General features: G+C 33.9%; 2 protein-coding genes across 2 annotated transcripts; both read right to left on the minus strand.

Moving 5' to 3' along the window:
• Nucleotides 1–2,756: 2,756 nt before the first annotated feature.
• LOC106139714 (START domain-containing protein 10) lies at nt 2,757–15,398 on the minus strand. The gene is made up of 6 exons (XM_060947807.1): nt 15,207–15,398; nt 12,843–12,990; nt 8,373–8,505; nt 6,414–6,530; nt 5,367–5,517; nt 2,757–5,008 (listed from the first exon to the last, which is right to left on the minus strand). Exons 1-6 carry the CDS (start codon nt 15,375–15,377, stop codon nt 4,652–4,654), a joined length of 1,077 nt encoding a protein of 358 aa, XP_060803790.1. The 5' UTR covers nt 15,378–15,398; the 3' UTR covers nt 2,757–4,651.
• A 1,292-nt stretch (nt 15,399–16,690) lies between these two features.
• LOC106139709 (lysozyme) lies at nt 16,691–18,252 on the minus strand. Its single transcript, XM_013341206.2, has 3 exons — nt 18,085–18,252; nt 17,463–17,621; nt 16,691–17,043 (listed from the first exon to the last, which is right to left on the minus strand). The coding sequence occupies exons 1-3, from the start codon at nt 18,206–18,208 to the stop codon at nt 16,910–16,912; spliced, it is 417 nt and encodes a 138-aa protein (XP_013196660.1). The 5' UTR covers nt 18,209–18,252; the 3' UTR covers nt 16,691–16,909.
• Nucleotides 18,253–19,624: the final 1,372 nt, after the last annotated feature.

A 19,624-nucleotide genomic window follows, 5' to 3' on the forward strand; every position in this document is an offset into this window, starting at 1 on the left:
TTATTAGTACAAGAGTCTTGTAAGGTATAGAATAGCTTAGATTATTTTATAGCAATATGAATTACTTACAATCTCAACACAATAAAAAGAAATATGAAGAAAGGTAAGAGTGCAAGATATTTTTGCAAACCTCCTTGGTCATTTATAACATTTTTTAACGTCTGGAAAGACTTTCGTCTGTTCGAGCGGCTGTGGGAAGCTGGACAGTTTATGTGGCGCTTGAACCCACTAAAACCAAACGGTGCCATCGCCCAGCGCTTTGGTGCCAGACCTTAATTAGACTTAATTTTAATATTAAGGGTACAAACCCTTAATATTAAAATTAAGTAAGCACATTCATACCTAATGAGAATTGTATCCCAATGAAAAAGTGAACAAAAAGATATACAATGTTATTATGTTAATTTATATTGCATTGAAACTTTTATCGAATGACCTAGCGCCTACCTGCGCCGTAGCAGTAATCGCCGCGGCCACACTCCGTAGTATCATTGCTGCCTAATTCTTGATACTGAGGTTCCGCTTTCTCAGCGTTCGGTATCGCCTCGTACAGGAGCCCCTCAGAAACCTTATCATTCACCTGAAATTGAACGAGCCATGCGACCCTTGCCAAATAAGGGAGCTAGACATATTTTTTTGACTTATAAAATTCGATCTTGGGAATCGCTAATAAACTTGGGATATTTCCTTTAGCGATGGGCGAGCGAACTGTCACTGCCTCTGAATAACGACCCCATCATCAAACAACGAACTAGAACCTCGGCTAGATAGTTGAATATTTTCGAATGAAAGGTATGAAGTGACTTATATTGACCGAAGTTTCATTTGAAATCATTTCATACGAAATATAGCAATTCACAAGTTCCAGGATTTCATCCCGACACAGCAGTGGTGATTTTCCAAGTCACTGGGTTTGATCTCACTGAATTTGAAACGTACTCGAGCCATAATAAGATCACTCATGTGTCTGTCTGATTATGGCACCAATGACACGGAATGTAATCTAAATATCTAATTACAATGAAGTCGGGCAGATATATATTATTTCTTTCAAAAGCTTTAATTATTTAGCTTTAATGTTATTCGTATAAGTAATAGTGTATGTATCTAGGTACTGTAAATGTTTTTATTCTTAGATTCATTACCTACCTATTGATTACTTTAGTAAGACTAGTACGATTCTCATCAGAAGTCGCAATTTATCTATAAATATATAAATAAATATATACGGGACAAATTACACTGATTGAGTTAGCCTCGAAGTAAGTTCGAAACTTGTGTTACGAGATACTAACTCAACGATAGTATATTTTATAATAAATACTTATATAGATAAACATCCAAGACCCAAGCCAATCAGAAAAAGTTCTTTTCTCATCATGCCCTGGCCGGGATTCGAACCCGGGACCTCCGATGTCACAGACAAGCGTACTACCGCTGCGCCACAGAGGCCGACAATTGGCTGAAAATTTGTTTAGTATTTTATTTTTCTATTATCATAGAATGTGGCCTATCAGTCTTTTCAAGGCTCTGTCTGCCCTGCAAGGGATATAGGCGTGACTATATGTATGAGTGTAATTATTATAAAACGTATTCTACCCAGAATATGAATACTTAATTTATTATAAGCAGGTCAAAAATTTGGATAGTCTCAGTGTATTCGGTATACAAGCAGATCACAATTCAGAAATAGACAAAAATAGAAAACTCTCTTTATATATTTAGTCAAAACATGTAGGTATTTTATAAATATTTATATTCGTCATGTTAAGCATCAGCTTATAAAGGTAAACAAAATTGTAAAACCATACTTACATAATACATTAAACGAATGAGTAAAAAAAAATTTACCTCTTCCTTATGTTTTCCCATTTCAGTAGATACAAGAAAGAACTCACTGAAAAACTGTTTTGGTCAACGGTTGCTAACCAACAAAGCCACTATTCAAACACTTAATGATACGCTTGATCTGCTCAACATCGCTACGATCACTGCGACTACCTCAGACGGCTTCTAGCATTTACCAGCATTTTCTTGGATCCGCACCACAATTAGGAATGCCTTTTTCCGCCTTTGTAGTCCAGTCCGTTGTTTACCTCGAGCTTTGTTACCAGGACAATATTATATATCATTTGGGCCTGAAATGTGAAGGCGCCAACTCCATTTTATATAAAAAAGGGCTGAAAAATAATAAAATCAACACCAAGATAGACTTTTGGGTTTATCTCCAGCTAAACGTGGTCAACTTATGATGTAATAATAAAATTATGAGTTTGGGTGAGAAAAAAAAATTACATGTGTCTAGCGGACTATATCTACCTATACATACTGAGTAAGAGGCCTGTGTGGACCAAAGCCTACTATTATGGATTGCCTCAATTGGTGTGACGATTATTTATTATTTATACTACCCTTCACCCTGACCCTTCAGATTTATTCTATCTATAATAGAACATTATCGTGAATTCTTTTAATAATTATGTGATTTTACTGTCGATAAAATACGCACATACATGTATCGATGATTAACTCCCCTGGACAATGTTATTATTAGTATGAATAGGTGTTCGCTTATCCATTTCGAAATGCATTCTTTAGAAAATGTATAGACAGTTAGCCACATACAAAAGTATACCGTCTTCAAAACATCTACGAAACGAATAAACTATTCTTTCTATGTTTTATGAAATCTGTTTTAAATTTAAAATAAAAGAAGACACTTTCTTTTTTTTGTAGTCATTTATTGGTAAGGACGATATACAAATTATAAGATAGTTTTTATAACATATAATACTACAGACACGTAAAAAGTAAAGTAAAAAAGGCTTACCTAATATCTGTCTGTACGTGAACTTAACAAAAGTATACAGGTAGGTATACTTTTGTACTCAAAAGAATTACTTAAGAAAAACAAGAATGAAAGAACTTGATTTATCAAAACAGTAAGTATTTTAAAAGATTATGGTTACTAACTTATTGGCTGAAGGGCTAAAGATAGTGACATAAATAAGACACATTTTTACAGTGTTAGGTAACTCACAAAGGTTTCTTTAAAATTTCTTTATTGATCTAAGAGATGGTGAAAATAAATATCTTGGTCACTTCTAATTAATCCAAAGTAGGCACTGTAAGAAGCTACCGTAACCAAGTAAGTAAGAAACCTGTCATTTCATCATCATTTTTCTTTTTAACTAGACACTATATACCCGTTAGACATGAAGATGTAAGACACTTGCAAATTTCCATGTGTTTCCATTACAAAATCTTCAATCGAAAGGTAGGTATAATAACAAAATCGGCCTTGAACCTGAAAAAGTACTTACCTGACATAAAAACGGACTTGTAAATCTTTTCATATAACACGGAATTCTCTTGAGTAGATTAAAAAAACGATTTTTCTATTGTATCGATTCGCTACGTGATTTGTGGCTGAGACCGATTAAGTTTTTGCAATCGATATCATAATGGATTTACTAGAGAATTTTGTTTTTATATTACTTTTTCTTATAAATCTATTTTGGAACAGATTTAGATGTGATTTTTTAATATTTAGTAAACAAGCATGGGATTATGAATTGTTTCTGTTCGACCCGTGTGTGGATCAGATGTAAGTATTTAATTGCTTAGATAAAGATAAGCGAAATATAGAATAACCATTTCTTGCTTTTAATCAATTAACGTTATTATTTTAAACTTCATAATATTAATCAACAATGAAATAGCAACACTTTAACAATAATATAGCAATCCACCTAAATGTTACTTATTTCACATAATATGCTTAAAAAAGTGAAAATAGAATACGTAAAATATTACAAAGTTACGAGTAATAAAAGTAGGTATAAGTATATTCAGCTTACACATAGTTGAAGATATAAGAATTGATATAAATTTTCTTACCTATACACTTGTATTTACATATACAAGATTGGGAAACTGATTCTGAAATGGAGAAAACATGATAAGTATACCACCGATCTGGTAGTCCATTAGTTATCATAAGTGATATTTCTGTTAAATCCGATATGATAAAATTTAATTGGTTTCCAAGACATCTACTCAACGAACAATACTATCTACTTCAACAACCCTTAACTTTAACACCCCTAATCTCTCTCTTGACATGTAACATTAACTACAGATTCTGATTAAACGTTCTAATTTTATCAATAAGCTCTTAGAGTTGAGAAAAAAGACTTAAGTTATCTTTTAACCATTAATACTATAATTGTTTATAATTCACATATTCTGTTATATAAAATGGAAAACTAGTTAACACAGTTCTAACTTCTGTGAAAGAACAGACTGAAAGATTTCGCTGGCTTATAAGAATAAATTCATTTTAATAGAACAAAACCGGGGCGAATTGTTACAGATAACAAAAGATACCGTACACACACAATCAATTCAGTGACAAACAAAAATGACCGCCGTAAACAAAATATCTGAAATTTTATATCGATAGCAGAATAATTTCATTCATCTCCAGTGTTTTTCAACCAGCTTTAAAAATTTGCATTGCACATCCAGCTTTGTGTAAAATAATATTCAAGAAGAAAAATATTATAAAGAAGTGAAAATGATAATGCCAGTTTCTATAGGTTTTAAAACTGGCTATTGTAAAGACCAGGACACCATGTCAAAATTTCCTTCAATCCTCTCGGCCTCGGCTCAGACTGAACCTACGATGAAATTTAAATCCTTTCTTTTTATCCTGCCTATCCTCCGGCTTGCTATCGACTAGATTATCCGCGCTTTTGGCAACTTGGACACTTTTTCTTCTATTCTTCATCGATTTGACTAATTTGTAGAACTTTCCTTTCTTCTTATTGGGGTCTAGCGTGAGGTCGGCTAAGTCTTCTTCTACTTCTACACTGAATTCTGAAGATATGTCTCCGAGATCTTCGACACTTTGGCTTTCTATTTCCCTGGGCGGTGGCACCACTAGTTTCTTGGATGTATCAGGCTTGGGTTCCTGAGGTGGTGGTGGAGCGTCTGGATCTACACACTGAAAAAATATTTGAACTTAGGTCATTCAGTCCCTTTCCGTGCAGAATGAAAAAAGTCCATCGAGGGAAAGACCATAAATAAAGTTGGGCTAGAAACGTGATACACCTATAGGTATGCTTCTTCCTGGCGTTTGTCTAGGTTTTATCCACAACTCTTTAGAGAGAAGTCAGGAACGCCTCTACCTATGTATAAACTTGTATTAGGTTAGTCACCTTCTTTCATTTGACCTCCACAACCTGCGCAAATGCTAACCCGTATTGGATCATAGTTGACACCTGAATGTTTGTTCCACACGATGTTTTCTCTTTCAAGCGAGATCCAGTTTTTGAGATAAATATAAGAAGAAATTTACTAACATCAGCGAGCGAGATCCTGTACGGGGGAACTTGCTCCGGATGCCTCCAGGGTTTGTGGTAAGGCAGGTCGGTCAGGGCCTTCCAGCCAGGATACCGGCGTGATGCGTTATGCAGTTGGTGAACCAGGCGTGGCGCTAGCTGAGCTGTTACTCTGAAATAATATAGGTTTTTATTTTTATTAAAATTATTATTTATTTAAAGTTTAATATGACCAGCGGATGCCAATGTCTTTATCCTTAATATTAAAATTAGACTATAGTATAAAATCTCAGGAGTTCCCAGCAGATATTGACGTGATGAATAAAGTGTTGAACAAAGAATATGATTTCCATATAAGTATAGATATATACCCTCCGCCACAATTCTTCGGGGCCCGGGGATTGTTTAAATATGAGTAAAAGGGTATATTGCATCCCCTCCGGGGTAGACCAAATGCAAGAGAAACCAAAAGTCATAAAGTATTACTTAAATTGTCCAAATGAATGAATAATTGCCATTACGCCGCTTCGCTTTTACTAGCCTTGACTTTAAGATTGTAACTCTATGTTCCATCAAACATCAAATATAAAAGATAAACCTATCCATAATTTAAATGAAAAATGAGCACTCATATTGATCACTCAGGTTAAAAGGTTAACTTATGCCCTTTTGCTACGATTTTTAAAAATAACAGGCTTGTAACACATCAATTATTAATAGCACTACACGTAAAGAAAACAAGACATTCCTAAAAAGTTGTCCCTATTTATCTGAGTGGTTCTTGGCACTTTAAAATGGGACCAATACATGTCTTTCCCACGGATGTCGTAAAAGGTGACTATGACAATAGGTAAAAATCAATCTAGGGAGAGCCTATACACTTGGAATTCTTCTTTAAGGCAATGAGCTAGTATGCTAGGAGTAACTTATCACTATTTGAATATCAATTCCATGATTAAGCGATACAGCTGAACGTGAATTCTTTTCAAGACTATTGGCTCTGTCTTCCCCTTAAGAGATAAAGATATAATTATATGTATGTATGTCTTAAATAATAAAAGTTTTTACCTATTTACCAGCCACGCAGGTAAAGATCCTCTGGGGTCCGACCTCGACACGTAGCCCAACCAACTCCCTCCGCCTGGCCTGCTCCGCACCACAAACCCAGTGAGGAGAGATATAGCCCTGTGGATATGTGTAAAATCTATATAAAAGCGATCAAGAACTCTTGTTGGCACTAGAAAGGTTCTTATGGAGAGAAAAACCAAAAAATTAAAAGGAAAATAAAGAAAATTAACACGTCTTTCTTTTCACTCTATTCGTATAAAAGCTATTTGGATAGATAAGTTATTTGCCTATGTTCTGTAAAAACATAAAACAACTGACGTGCACATTATAACTCAGGGCAAAACAACGTCTGCCGGGCAGTTACAGAGTTATAAATTTTCGGTATTTTAATAAATGAGCAAAAAAGAATAGCTGTCACTATTCAGCACGGGATTGCGACTGGAGTATGAAGGAGAGTCTTTTTTTTATTAAATACTGTTTTAATCGATTATATAAGGATTTAGTTTATTAGTATTTTTTAATATTTTGAATTATTAATTTCATTATCAAAAAGGCGAATTTTAACCACTGTTGGCATTCGGAACTTAAAAAACGTGAAAATTTATGGAAAAAAGAAGATGAAACCCTCTCTTTACCGAAAACATGTACCTATTATACTGAATTTAGTTTTGGGTAACCAAACATAACAGTTATTTAAAATAGGAACAGACTACGGTTACCACTCAAACTATCACTAAGAAAATCATCATTACTTTTGAACCTATGCAACCCTGCTCGCCACTCTTTTATTCGGACACTTTATCGGTTCGACCACCCACATATGTACCCTACCTACATATGTAGGTAAGATACTTAATATTATTCATTTGTTTGAACATAACATCACGCACCAGACTTATTTGACATTGGCACCATGGGGAGTTATTCAGTGTTTATTAGTGACGTCATATCATTTACACTGCAAGACGGCGTTTCCATAAACCATTTAGATAATATAACTTGACAATTCAATACCTGAATCTAGTTATAAAATTAGGACATGGACTAATTGATTGACCGACATATACACCAGCTTTTTGGCTGAGTCTAAAGATTTCAAATTTGAGCTATCTATAGATTATATATCCAGGGGTGCTCTAAGAGAGTATTTTCCGAAATTCCTACGGGAACGAAAATTTACAGGTTTAATTATTTGATACGGGTGAACCCTATTTAAGATATGAATTCTCATTTCTTTTTCTTCATATATCCCATGCTCAAGGTGTGATTCGTACGTGACAGAGAAAAGATTTTTTTTTCACAGGACTGGTTTATGGTACTAAATTCTAGTGCACATAATAATGTGTAGTTCTATAAAACGTCATGGTGTGAAATAAATTCAACAAATTAATAAAAACAACCAGCAGTATCTGAAACTGTTTTCACAGAGCTACTTCGAGACGTCATTTAACTCTATGATTAACCTTTAAAAACCATAACGAAGCCTTAATAAATCGATTGAAGGTTGCCATTCCACGGATTGACGCGCACTGTTATCTTATCGACGAGTGGCCGGTCATTGCTTAATGAGATATAACATTGTACCTCAAATGAATGAGAGAAACATACAGGACACTTCATAATTTTCCAAGTCTGATAGTGGAAAGATGTGGTCACTTCGGGAAAGTGGCGTGGTTTTATGTATTTACTACCTTATGCACTGGGTTTTTGGGAATTTCCAGAATAATCAGCCCATGTAACTTCTGTAGGTTTTTTTTGTCTTTGTGCTAAATATAATCTGTGCTAATTTTATGGTAGCTGTAGATATTTAAAGAAAGTCGGTTTTGAATTAAAAAAATATTACAAATATCTGTCTCACTTATTTGTTAGTAGGTAACTTCCGTGTATAAAAAGGGACATGCTCTGAAAAAAATTGGGTAATACATTATTTTAATTCTGGAAATAGTAAAAAACACGAACCTAACATATCCCTTCCTAGGCGGATAGTCCTTGTGGTAGATAGAGTGGTTGAGTATCAACTTCTCGTCGCCAGTGTCCAGCCACGACCGCTGGAGCACGAAGTCACGGTTCTTGAGGGGGGCCGGGCAGGACACTGAAAATTTATCAGTACGATACTTTCAGCCAGTCGATTCAGACACCTACAATTTCATAGATTGATAAAAATGAGATAAAAATCATTTAAACCGTAAAAACAATTGCTAGACGTGATAGTTACAAGATTCATTATAATAAATAATACTTTCACTTTTAAGTGAATGGTGAAATAGGAGAGGACGTTATAAAAGAAGGAATTTCTAGAAAAAAAGAGTTCTATTATAATTATATTATGTGAAAACTTTATTTTATGAAATTTAGGATATAAATAGGGTAACAGTTCAAAAAAATGATGACCATATTTCCACTTTTATACAATTAAAATATGAGATAAAATTTACAGTATTTTTTATAATTTACTAAGTATACCGCTTTTGTCTTGGATTGTAAATAAACTAGGGGAATTCTGTTTTTTCTTTTCAATTTATTGATTCGTTAAATTAGTAATTGTTTCTATTGAAACACTTTTAAAGCGAATCCTTGAAATTTTATTTGTCTACTTGAACAGTCGGTTAATCGACATATGCTTAAGACCACACAATTAACTGAAACCACAAATACCTAGTTAGGTAGTACTTACCTCATCAAAATTATTTCCATTTCAAATGTACCACAAAGTAGAATTTACTAAAAACAATTTGGTTGAATACGCTTCAGATCTCATTACTAATGGACTGACTGTGAATTGTGAAGCATACGAGTAGCATAAGTACTGCGCCTGAAAACACATAGCACCAAATTGATTGTGGCTTGCGGCAAGCCTTACTCGTTTGAGTGTTACTATTCAATTACTTATTTAATGCTTAAGTTACTTCACTTCGAAAATAAAACATAATTGGCAGTAAGCATTTATATTTGCCACTACATTTTAATAATGGTTGTATAAATTGAAAAAAATAAATAAAGAGGAAACATGGGGAAAAAATATCTACATTAAAGGATTTTCACATAGAACTAAATCGGAATAATATTCATATTAAAATAAATGCTATCTATATAAACTTAGATAGTATTTGAAACTGTTAGTTGTAGCAGTGGTAAAGCTTTCGAATAAAACTCAGAATTAAAATGTCCAACCAATAGTTAATGACATGTCATTTGAGAGTACCAGTAGGTATTTATTACTCCTATTTAGTCCCTACTCATTATCACAATTGATTAATTTGATTGCAAAATTTTAAAGATTAGTTCAGCTAATAATAAAATTTCTAGATAGTAACATTTATAATACAAATTTCGTGTCCACGTTGGTCTATCGAGCTGTAGTGTAGCCATGACACTATTCGGCAGGCTGACTAATTAGTACAGCGTGGAAGCTGGCTCAATTTTGCCGTAGATATTTGAGCAAACCAATTTCCTACATACCTGCCAATGTTGGTAATTATGTCACAGTTCTATCTCAATACGTGTAAGTACTATTTTGAAACTAAGCTGTAGGACTAATATAAGTATAATGTAACGTCACAAACTTCGAAGACAGTTATTTATTTTTGACTTCGAAAAAAAATCTTTCGAATAAGTGTCTACCCTATCCCTTTTGAGGAATAACCAAATTGAAGTCAGGGTGTACAGGATCGATTGACCTTGTAACAAGTATCATAGGCAAGCAGCAAGCAGATTTGGTGTTATGAGTCCCTAAACCTACTCGAATTTCGAAATGTATTATCTTCATATTTTTAAAAACCTTTTGAAATTGGAATTCCATTACATAGTACTAACATTATTTAAAAAAGTAAGTTCTAGGTATATCAAACTAAGCTTATCCATAAAAATCCGCTGAGGATGACTAGATGTAACATAAATAAGATTCTTTCATATGCCCTGAAATTCCCCATTTCCCCAGAGTAAAGCCGAGGCATTTCCCTCTGAGGTCGACGCTATGTTTCAACAGTTATAGAATTCCAGAAAATTGCCTCTAGATCACATATTTCACTCAATTCAACCCCTGTCAACGAATGTAACCATATAAATAAATTACTAAAGTTGTGAATAACTATTTAGCACCGAAACGTATTTAAATGTCAAAATAGAAGGAAACTAAAAACGAAAATACTACGTAAAATAAACGGTATTCTCCAACGTTAATGACATAAATTATAAAAAACAGAATATCAAAAATGTTGTAAATAATTATATAATCTCGTTATATATTGTACCGTATGATTATTTTATTCAGGTTAAATAATAAAAATTAAATAATAGTCACAATGTACCTTATTTCTCAGAATATTATATTAGTTCTCCCCAGAGACAATAAGGGTAGAGTTCAGTTTATTAATATCAAGGTCAGCGCTAACTAGTCCAATCTTGTGACCACAACTTCGTAAATTTGCTCTCATAAATCTTTCTGCTGTACTATAACATACCTAAATTTATGTTAGAATTTTGTGCTAGAATTTATGTGGGAAAATTAAATATATCCCAAAGTGAAATAAATTATAATCTTTCTACGAATGATATTTTTCTTATGGTATTGCATAATAATCTGCTCTTTCGAAGATAAACAAGTCATATGAGTATAAATATAATCTGAGCGTAAAAGCTACACTTACATACTTATAGAGTTGATCGCGTTTTTAAAAGAATTAAACAGAACAAAGAATAAAAAGCCTCTGAATGTAAAAAATCACGTAGGTACGAATTCGTTGACCGCTTCGACAGAAACATAATAAATATAAAATTTTCGTATTTGCATCAGCAAAATTACTGTGATTTGTGCGTAACTTATGTTTTTCGTAGCGTTTGTAACATGTCGTAGCTCGTACTTTTCTTTTAGACGTCGTAGCTTATGTTCATTTCGTAGACTATGAAGTAGATTTAGTGTTTCGTAGCTTTATTATTTCGTAAATTACTATCACAATTATAAATAGTTTCAAATTGCTATTGTAGTTTATGAAATATCTATTTAGTCGATTGTAAATAATTTCGTAGTTTCTGAAATTGAATTTGTAGCATTTCATAGCTTAAGCATTAGTCACCTTTAAGATGATTATCAAAGTTTAGCAGATATATAATTTTTAAATTGCTCTACCACCGACGCTTTTCAATTGTAGTTTAAAGGACTTTTCAAATTGTAGTTTCATATCCACCAAAATGTTTTTCCAGAAGCCATTTTAGATTTGTAGCCTTGAGACTAGTAAGTAGACAGTACAGTATTAAAATTTTAAATCTATCAATTTAAAACCTATTTTTGGCTACCGTTGTCGTTTGAATATTTAATAAAAGACTTTGTATCATTTCATGATCAATAATACTGAAATAAAGCTTAATATAATAACCAGTACTAACCAACGAGTAGTAACCAACTTACTATAAAATAATTTTTTAGGCAATGAATAACTGTTTTGCAAATTTTAATAAAAGAATCACCGTCACCGAGCAATCAGATCCATGCCCTCGCTGGAAACATTCAAACCTATTTATGGTTCAATTGTATGAAAGAGGGAATAAACAGAACCCAGATATCTTGTATTTATGGATGACATGCTTACAGCGATGCGAAGTCTGATGGAGAGTGAATACAGGAAATATTAATATTAGAGCAGTCTAAAGTTATCCAAAAAGACTCGTCTGGCGGTGCACAGAGACGTACTGGGGCACATGGCTTGGTTTTTGGGGTCACGTGGTGTCCTGCTTTTGTGTAACTCCCGATACGAGCCTTAAACCAATATAAAATAACATGGTTTCCATCAAAACAAAATGCTATTACTCATATCCTTACAATTAAGTGCAAATTGACCAATGTCTATTGACCTCGCAACATATAACGGACCGGTACTCGGGTATATCATTAGTATCCACATATTTGATACACTTAACGATACGAGGTAGACTTATAGTGCAATGACTGATTTGCTGATCCTCACAAAATTAATAATTTCCTGAGGTCTCATTCAAATTTGTGTTACTTGGCTTCTAGAAAAAATTGTCATTTATACCATTTAATATAATTATGTGTGATCAAAATAGCATGGATAGAAGATTATCTATGGTTGCGAATACAACAGATTTGGTCGTTGTTAACGTTGATGTGCCCGGCGTCTCCTGCGGCCAGCATGCAGTCTAGTACAGTAGAAGGTTCTTACTGGCGTATTAGCTGACGTCGTTGTTAACGTTATTCTGCGACCAGCATGTGCGTTTCCCACACGGACTTGTACTCGGAGTCATACGCTTATACTTCTGTTACATCAGAAGAACTTACTGGCGTAGTAGCCGACGTCGTTGTTAACGTTGATATTCCTGGCTTCTTCTGCGACCAGCATGTGCGTTTTCCACACGGACCTGTATTCGGAGCCATATGCTGGTACTAGCGTCTTGTACAACAGAAGAACTTACTAGCGTAGTAGCCGACGTCGTTGTTAACGTTGATGTGTCCGGCGTCTTCTGCGGCCAGCATGTGTGTGTCCCACACGGATCGGTACTCAGGGTCGTGCAGCACGTCGTACAGCGCGTCTGGCTCCACATCTTCGAATTCTGCCACCACCTAGCAACAAATGCAATATTTACTGAAAGTCTATCGACAACATATGAACACACTATTGGTTGGTAGTAACACTTACCTATTTTTAAAGGTTTAAGTTATCACAGAGAGCAGTCGCCTAAACTACGGTTGACGTAAAACGATGGTAGAAATAAAGAAGAATTAATGATTTTACTTTGAAGTGGGGCAGACGAGAGTCGCTCGGTTATCATATAATCCACTTTAGTATAGTTATCTATGCCAATGAAATTCTACCTATACTAACTCCATGGATCAAACCCTTCTACACTTCACTTACTCCTTTGAACTCCTAATATTACCGTCAAAGATATGCCCTATACCTTTTTGTTATTAACTTTAAACAGTTAAAAGAAATGGATATAGTGTGGTTGCATATTTATTTATTTAAACTTTATGTTCTTACGTAAAATATACCTACAACAGGTGGACTTAATGCCACAAGGCATTCTCAGCCAGTCAAACCTTTGGACCAAACACAAATTCATACTATATAAATAAACTACTATTTTTATATTATTATGTGCTTTACCTTTATAACCTTTATATTTCACACGGTTTATTATGATCCCACCGTTAATATAACAGTAAACATTGAGTATGTTATAATATTTTACTTTATGATATCTGCACTTTATGAGATTATAACTACAAAATCATCGTAAACGCCAGGCGGAGAAAATAAGTATCTAAACAAGGTCGGTTGGGAAATAAAGGTACATTTTTGTTTAACATATATTTACCATCACGCCTGTTTTCCGCAGGGTTAGGTATAATGACTTTGGATTGATTAACACTTGCTATATTTGATCCCTACAGACATCTCGCTACTTTAACACTTATTACTCTTCTCATAATTGTTTCTTCTGTCTTTCTCTTCATAAATTGACGATAATGTCTACTCGTAACAGTTATCTCCCTTTTATGACATCTGCTTTGTCCATAAAATTTCAACAAGATCGGCGTAGTCCCCCTTTTACAGTCAGTTATGTCTCTTCTTTCTTATAAATTTGCCCTCATATATTCGCTTAACTTTTCAACAACAGGTATCCTTTTCGATTTTGGTCACAAAAACCTCTATGAATCTAAACATACAATACAGTTACAGCAATATTCCTAATCTTTTAATACACCACAACATACCTAATGTACAATTACGTTCACTTTATTTTCAACTATAATAAATTAAGTAGTTTTGTTTGCCATTTACCACCTTTTGTTTCATTTAAGATCATACAATATTTATTCTTTCATTTAACTTCTTTTTACTAGGTAGTTGTTGTTTTCGCCAGGCTATAATCATTGCAATTATCATCGTTCGTGAGAGGTTACGAAACGATGAAGGCTCTAACTAGGGCAATTCGATTAAAAATTCCTAAAGTGAAACTTTGCCAGGCTGATATAGGTAATATTATTACCCGAGTATCGCTTACATTCCCTCTTTACGGGATTCCTAGCTTTAATGCAATAGCTGAGAATGAAATCTTATCATCTTGAAAGGCAAGAGAGGGAATATATTCTTATCAATTCTTCCGATAAGTGATTTTAGTTTAATATTGACAGACCTGACTGAAACACATCCTACATCTGAAAACGCTTACATGTAGTTTATACAGTACCAACTATTATTATTTCAGTTTTTATTCGAAGTCATGTTTCTTTGTGTTAATAAATGAATGTAGCTAGCTTATTACCATGAATACGTAATACCCTAAGTCATAAGAATCTTCCCCAATTTTCATTAGATCGTCGGACAGCATTACAAAAATCCTCCCTATCAATTCTTCTTTAGTGCACTACAGTCATGGTCTATAAACTTTCACAGTTTGTCCTGGCATGCCAGGATATTCCATGGAATATCCCCATCATATAGGGTTTTCATTGAGAAATCCATCTGTGTTTGAATTCAATTTGCACACAACAAAAAACAACAGAGGAAACGTTGTGGGAAGTTAACTGGAACTAGAAATAATTGACCATTGTTCCCGCAGCTCGGCTGATATTAAAATTAAAAACGAAATAAAATAAGAGCAACTGGTGAAAATGTTACCAATCTTTAACAAACTCATTAAAACAAATGCTTGCCAGATACTCCCCCTCATTTATTATTAATGCTCGTGAAATTAAAATGCAAATCACACAGGTGAGGTTAGCCACACGTCTATAGAATTTGACATGAAAGGTTTATTTATCAAACAGACCTTGACCGTTCTGAGAGCTCCGTGTGCCGCATCCTCGGCCCACACTTTGATTCCGTCTTTCTCATACTCCAGTGTCCAGCCCTCATTGGAATCCAGGAGGGTTTTTAGGGTTTCGAAGTCGGAATCATCCGCGACGCGCGCCTCGCCGCGAGTCCAACCCGCGCCGCCCATTCGAGCGGAGACATCACAACACAAGTCGCGACTGCAATGTGGACGTCGGGGCTACCAGTCGATCACACGCGCATGCGTGAAATCCCCGCCATTTTTAAGGGATAGGGAACATGCACACACATCAGTAGCATAAACACAATTTTCAGATTTTTGTTTCAATTCAAACTCTTTATACCGTAAAAATACAAGCAAGTAAATTCGAAATGAATCTAGTTGGTACCGTGTGTCCTTACTTAAATACGTTTACATTAACGTTCGTCAACTTAGTACGAAGGATCTTCTCTATGTTGCCGAGCTTCTATTGTATAGACTGGGAATTTGCCATTATTCATAAATACGTTAATGCTGAATGGTTCTTGACTCTATGCCCATTTTTTCAATAGGCCTAAATGTTGGTTAGATGATAACAGTTATTTTTTTTATGTTAACAGCTACATTTGATAACAAATACATTAGTTGACTAGAAGACTCTAAACTCTAGGCTCTACTCTAATGCTTGAGACATAATTTGGGTTCACCAGGAATGTTGTACGGAAACATGCACACATTAAATTTTATAATTTAAAGGAGAAATCATGCCGTTTGAAATTTCCATTCCAAAGTAAATAATAATTTTATGCGAAAGTAAAGAATAGAATTGAAACTGGCAATGATGTGCACACGGGTTTATAGCAGCTTTTAAGTTGCAATGCGGTTGTATGGTTAGTATTTAGCACGGCAGATATCATTTGTTTGACCCCTTTGAATAAGTTGATGCGCCTGTTGTCAATTCATTTGTAATAATGGTTTTTGCAACCGACTTTAAAAAAAAAGTGCTTAATTTGGCTCTGATTTTTATGTTTATTATGCGATTTATTTTTATATTTGAATGGTTTCATTGCTAACGTAGTCTCATAATTATTAATCAGGTCAAAATCTAATTCTGGGACAGTGACTTAGACAAAATGATTAGGTAAATTTGGGTTACGCACTTACTTGGTACTTAATTTTGTTTTGATACATTGGACAATATTGGTCCTATATTATTTCGATTACAAAGAGGGTGCAACCTTAAAAACGCCAGAAAAATGTCCGTGGGCCATGTGTTTTGTAACTAGACTTATTTAAAAAAGTAGATAGTAAACTACTATTTTCACAAAACTGCTTTTACAAAGTTAGCGGCGAGTGTGACAATGTATGAAAAAGTAACTCAGTATTTGCGAATTATAAAAGTAAATAAAATCACTCTATCTAGATGATATTATGACGGACGCATTTAATAACATTTATAGACTAGGACTAGGTTACATAAGCAATACAGAAATAATAAATACTTATAAGTTTAAAAATGTTTTATGTGATCGAATTAACCATTTTAATAACCAACTGATTTTTTTTAAATTACTGTAATTTTATCGGATGATCTTTCTAAGTATACAATGCATAAAATTATGAACATTGTTATAATCCTTGGAAAAGCCTCAAGTTAACACATTTTACTTTAAATTTAACACCTAAGAAGACACAAAAACTTTTTTGATCTTAAAATTATTTCAACAACTACTAATGTCAGGAAGAGGTTTCCCGTCGCAGTGGTTGCGCCAGCCATACCACGCCATGAACCCGTGACGTTTGAATATCTTCTTCGCGCATTTGGAGGCTTTAGTGATGTCGTCAGTCAGGAGCTCTGAATTAAAGGTAATAATTAATTGATTAAGTAATTGGTTTAATAACAGAGTGGTAGAGCCTTAGGCGTTAAGTCCGCCTACATTTATTCTAATAAAGTTGAATAAGAAATTAAAATTAATTGCTTTCCAAATAATTGAAAAACGACAGAGGTTTTTGTTGAAATTTGTGTTTTTTTTTGTTACCGTACCTGAAGATATCCTGAGAGACTTTAAAGGTTTAACCCCTTGGGAAACAAATGTAAAAGAACCAATGTATGTGTTTATTCATTCTATGTTAAGTTAACTTTTTCTTGCTAAAGAAAGACGTCAATAATAATTGTGACTATGGATTCCGTTTCGAAATGTGACCTTCGTGTCTTGATCCCGTCTACCCCATAAGGGATAGAGACGTGATATATCTACCCATAAATGTACTCACGGCTACAAGTAACGTTGCAGTCTTTCCCAGGGGTGCTAGTGTTGCTGCACCAGTACTTGTCGTTGATTTGGAAGAGGCCATAGTCCCGGGAGCCGTTCTTGTTCACCTTGCCGGTGATATCTGTCCGCCTCCTACTCTCATTCTCTACGAGGCAAACCCCTGGATACAGATTATAAATTGAGCAGTTTTGCTTAAAATATGATATAATAGATGCATTGTCTAGTACTTTTAACAATGAATCACAAATAAAAAGACTGACGTTGGAAACAGGGCTATTTTTACATACATGCATATACAATCATGTCTCTATCCCTCACGGGGGAGACAGAGTCAACAGTCCCGAAAAGAATGAAAGGTCACGCTCAGCTGCATGGCCAAATGATAGAATTGAGATTCAATGGTGACAGTTTTCTAGCACATCGCCTAAAAGAAGAATCTTCAGTAAGTTATCTGTTAGTGTAGATAAATAAACTAACTTATTGAATCACAAACTGCCCTGACCACTATAACGAAAAGATTATACCTACTCCAACTTGGACCAAGTCGTATCTTCTAACACAGTGCTTGGCAAGAATAAGTAAAGAAACAATAAATTTGTAAAAATAAAACAAAAAACACTTACAGTTCCTCATCTTGTCTTCCGGAAAGCCTTGCCTCCTCAGCTCTTTTACCAGGCCGCATCTCGTGAATGTCTTCGCCTGGGCTAAAGACACTACCACAAGGATAACCAAAATAATTTTCTGCATATTGAAACGTTACGCACTTGGATAGAAGTTTGTGAATGAACGATTGAACGCATTGAGTGATGTTTTATACTTTAATTAGGATTTAGGTATGTATTAAGGGGAAGTCATTTTAAAAATTTATGTTATATTGAAAGTTAAATAATTTGAATTATTAATTTTAATTAGCTACCAACTTGGTAATAATTTTTGTTGAAATCAAATCAACACTATTGTCATAATCAAATAGAAATGTTCTAATTATTAACTACTCATATAAATTATAATCTGCCAAGTGCCACTAAAACTTAATGATCTTTTTAGGGGACTATCATTATTTCGATTTCCATAACTGTATTATTTTATTACATTAACTGGTAGGTGAGGACAATTTGTCACATAGATATTTGTCTTGGGTTTCGCCTTCGTTGGAATTTTCAGAAAAAAAAGGCTTTTATTAATAAAGCGTTTTAGGCATGTCACTCCTGAAGATTTTTTTCATTTTCTTCGCAATGGGTGCCTAAAATTGTTTTTAGTTTATCCGTCAGGATGAACCTATTTGTACAACAAATGCAGTTGGACCTTATGTCTATTTGTTAATTAAATAAATAGTCACTCAGGTGGTTAATAAATACTGTCCTTTATCATTATCAAACAGAAAAAAATACAAACATACCACTAGAAATTGACTGATTACAATGATATCTATGACACGCAATGATTGTGATACCCATCATTTCATCAATAAATAATGAACGATAAACATATCTACTTAATTCATAAGTATTAAAAAAAAAACTCATTTACCTATGAATTTCCGTTTCCGAATATTGGGTACCCGGTTAGGTTATTAAGTAAGTACGCATAATTTTTATTTTAAATATAAAAGTAATTATATATAAAATAGTTATTAGCTAATAATTATAGTATTTTAAAATGTTCAATTGTTAGAGAATTAATACCTATTGTTTTATAGCTAGCGATAATTTTTGTATCTCCCTTGTATAAGTTGTTCATAACATACTAGTTTTAAAAAATTAAGTCCTGACAATGCTACTGTAAATTAATTAATTTTCTTTATTTATAGTGCTTAATTAAACACAGATTATTTTCATTCAAATAATACGATAAGCTTTGCCAGTAACGTTTATCGTGTTATTTGAAAAAAAATACACAGTTGAAAATATTAAAGTTGTACGATATATCTTCCTCTTAATCCGTACATTGAATCGGGCAAAGGGATTCCCCAAACCGTTACGGAATATGGGAGTACCAAGTCAATACTCTTTATAATATTTTATACAGTCGACAATATAAATACAAAGGAATATAAGGAAAAACTTACGGTATCTATGAAGGAATGTAGCCAGGCTTACCTATATCCAAAGACTGGATAAAAAACTCCACGCACGATTTTATGTTTTTACTAATTCGACATAC

Source organism: Amyelois transitella, chromosome 14, assembly GCF_032362555.1.
Source record: "Amyelois transitella isolate CPQ chromosome 14, ilAmyTran1.1, whole genome shotgun sequence".
NCBI lineage: Eukaryota > Metazoa > Arthropoda > Insecta > Lepidoptera > Pyralidae > Amyelois > Amyelois transitella.

What these genes read in the sequence shown, in the direction of transcription:
- LOC106139714 (XM_060947807.1), bottom strand. Translation starts at nt 15,377, where the DNA reads ATGGGCGGCGCGGGTTGGACTCGCGGCGAGGCGCGCGTCGCGGATGAT. An exon ending in GAGCTCTCAGAACGGTCAAG is followed by an intron (nt 12,991 to 15,206) that starts GTCTGTTTGATA and finishes ATTTGTTGCTAG; the next exon opens with GTGGTGGCAGAATTCGAAGA. An exon ending in CCTAGGAAGGGATATGTTAG is followed by an intron (nt 6,531 to 8,372) that starts GTTCGTGTTTTT and finishes ACATATCCACAG; the next exon opens with GGCTATATCTCTCCTCACTG.
- LOC106139709 (XM_013341206.2), bottom strand. Translation starts at nt 18,208, where the DNA reads ATGCAGAAAATTATTTTGGTTATCCTTGTGGTAGTGTCTTTAGCCCAG. An exon ending in GGAAGACAAGATGAGGAACT is followed by an intron (nt 17,622 to 18,084) that starts GTAAGTGTTTTT and finishes ATCTGTATCCAG; the next exon opens with GGGTTTGCCTCGTAGAGAAT. An exon ending in CTGCAACGTTACTTGTAGCC is followed by an intron (nt 17,044 to 17,462) that starts GTGAGTACATTT and finishes CCTTTAATTCAG; the next exon opens with AGCTCCTGACTGACGACATC.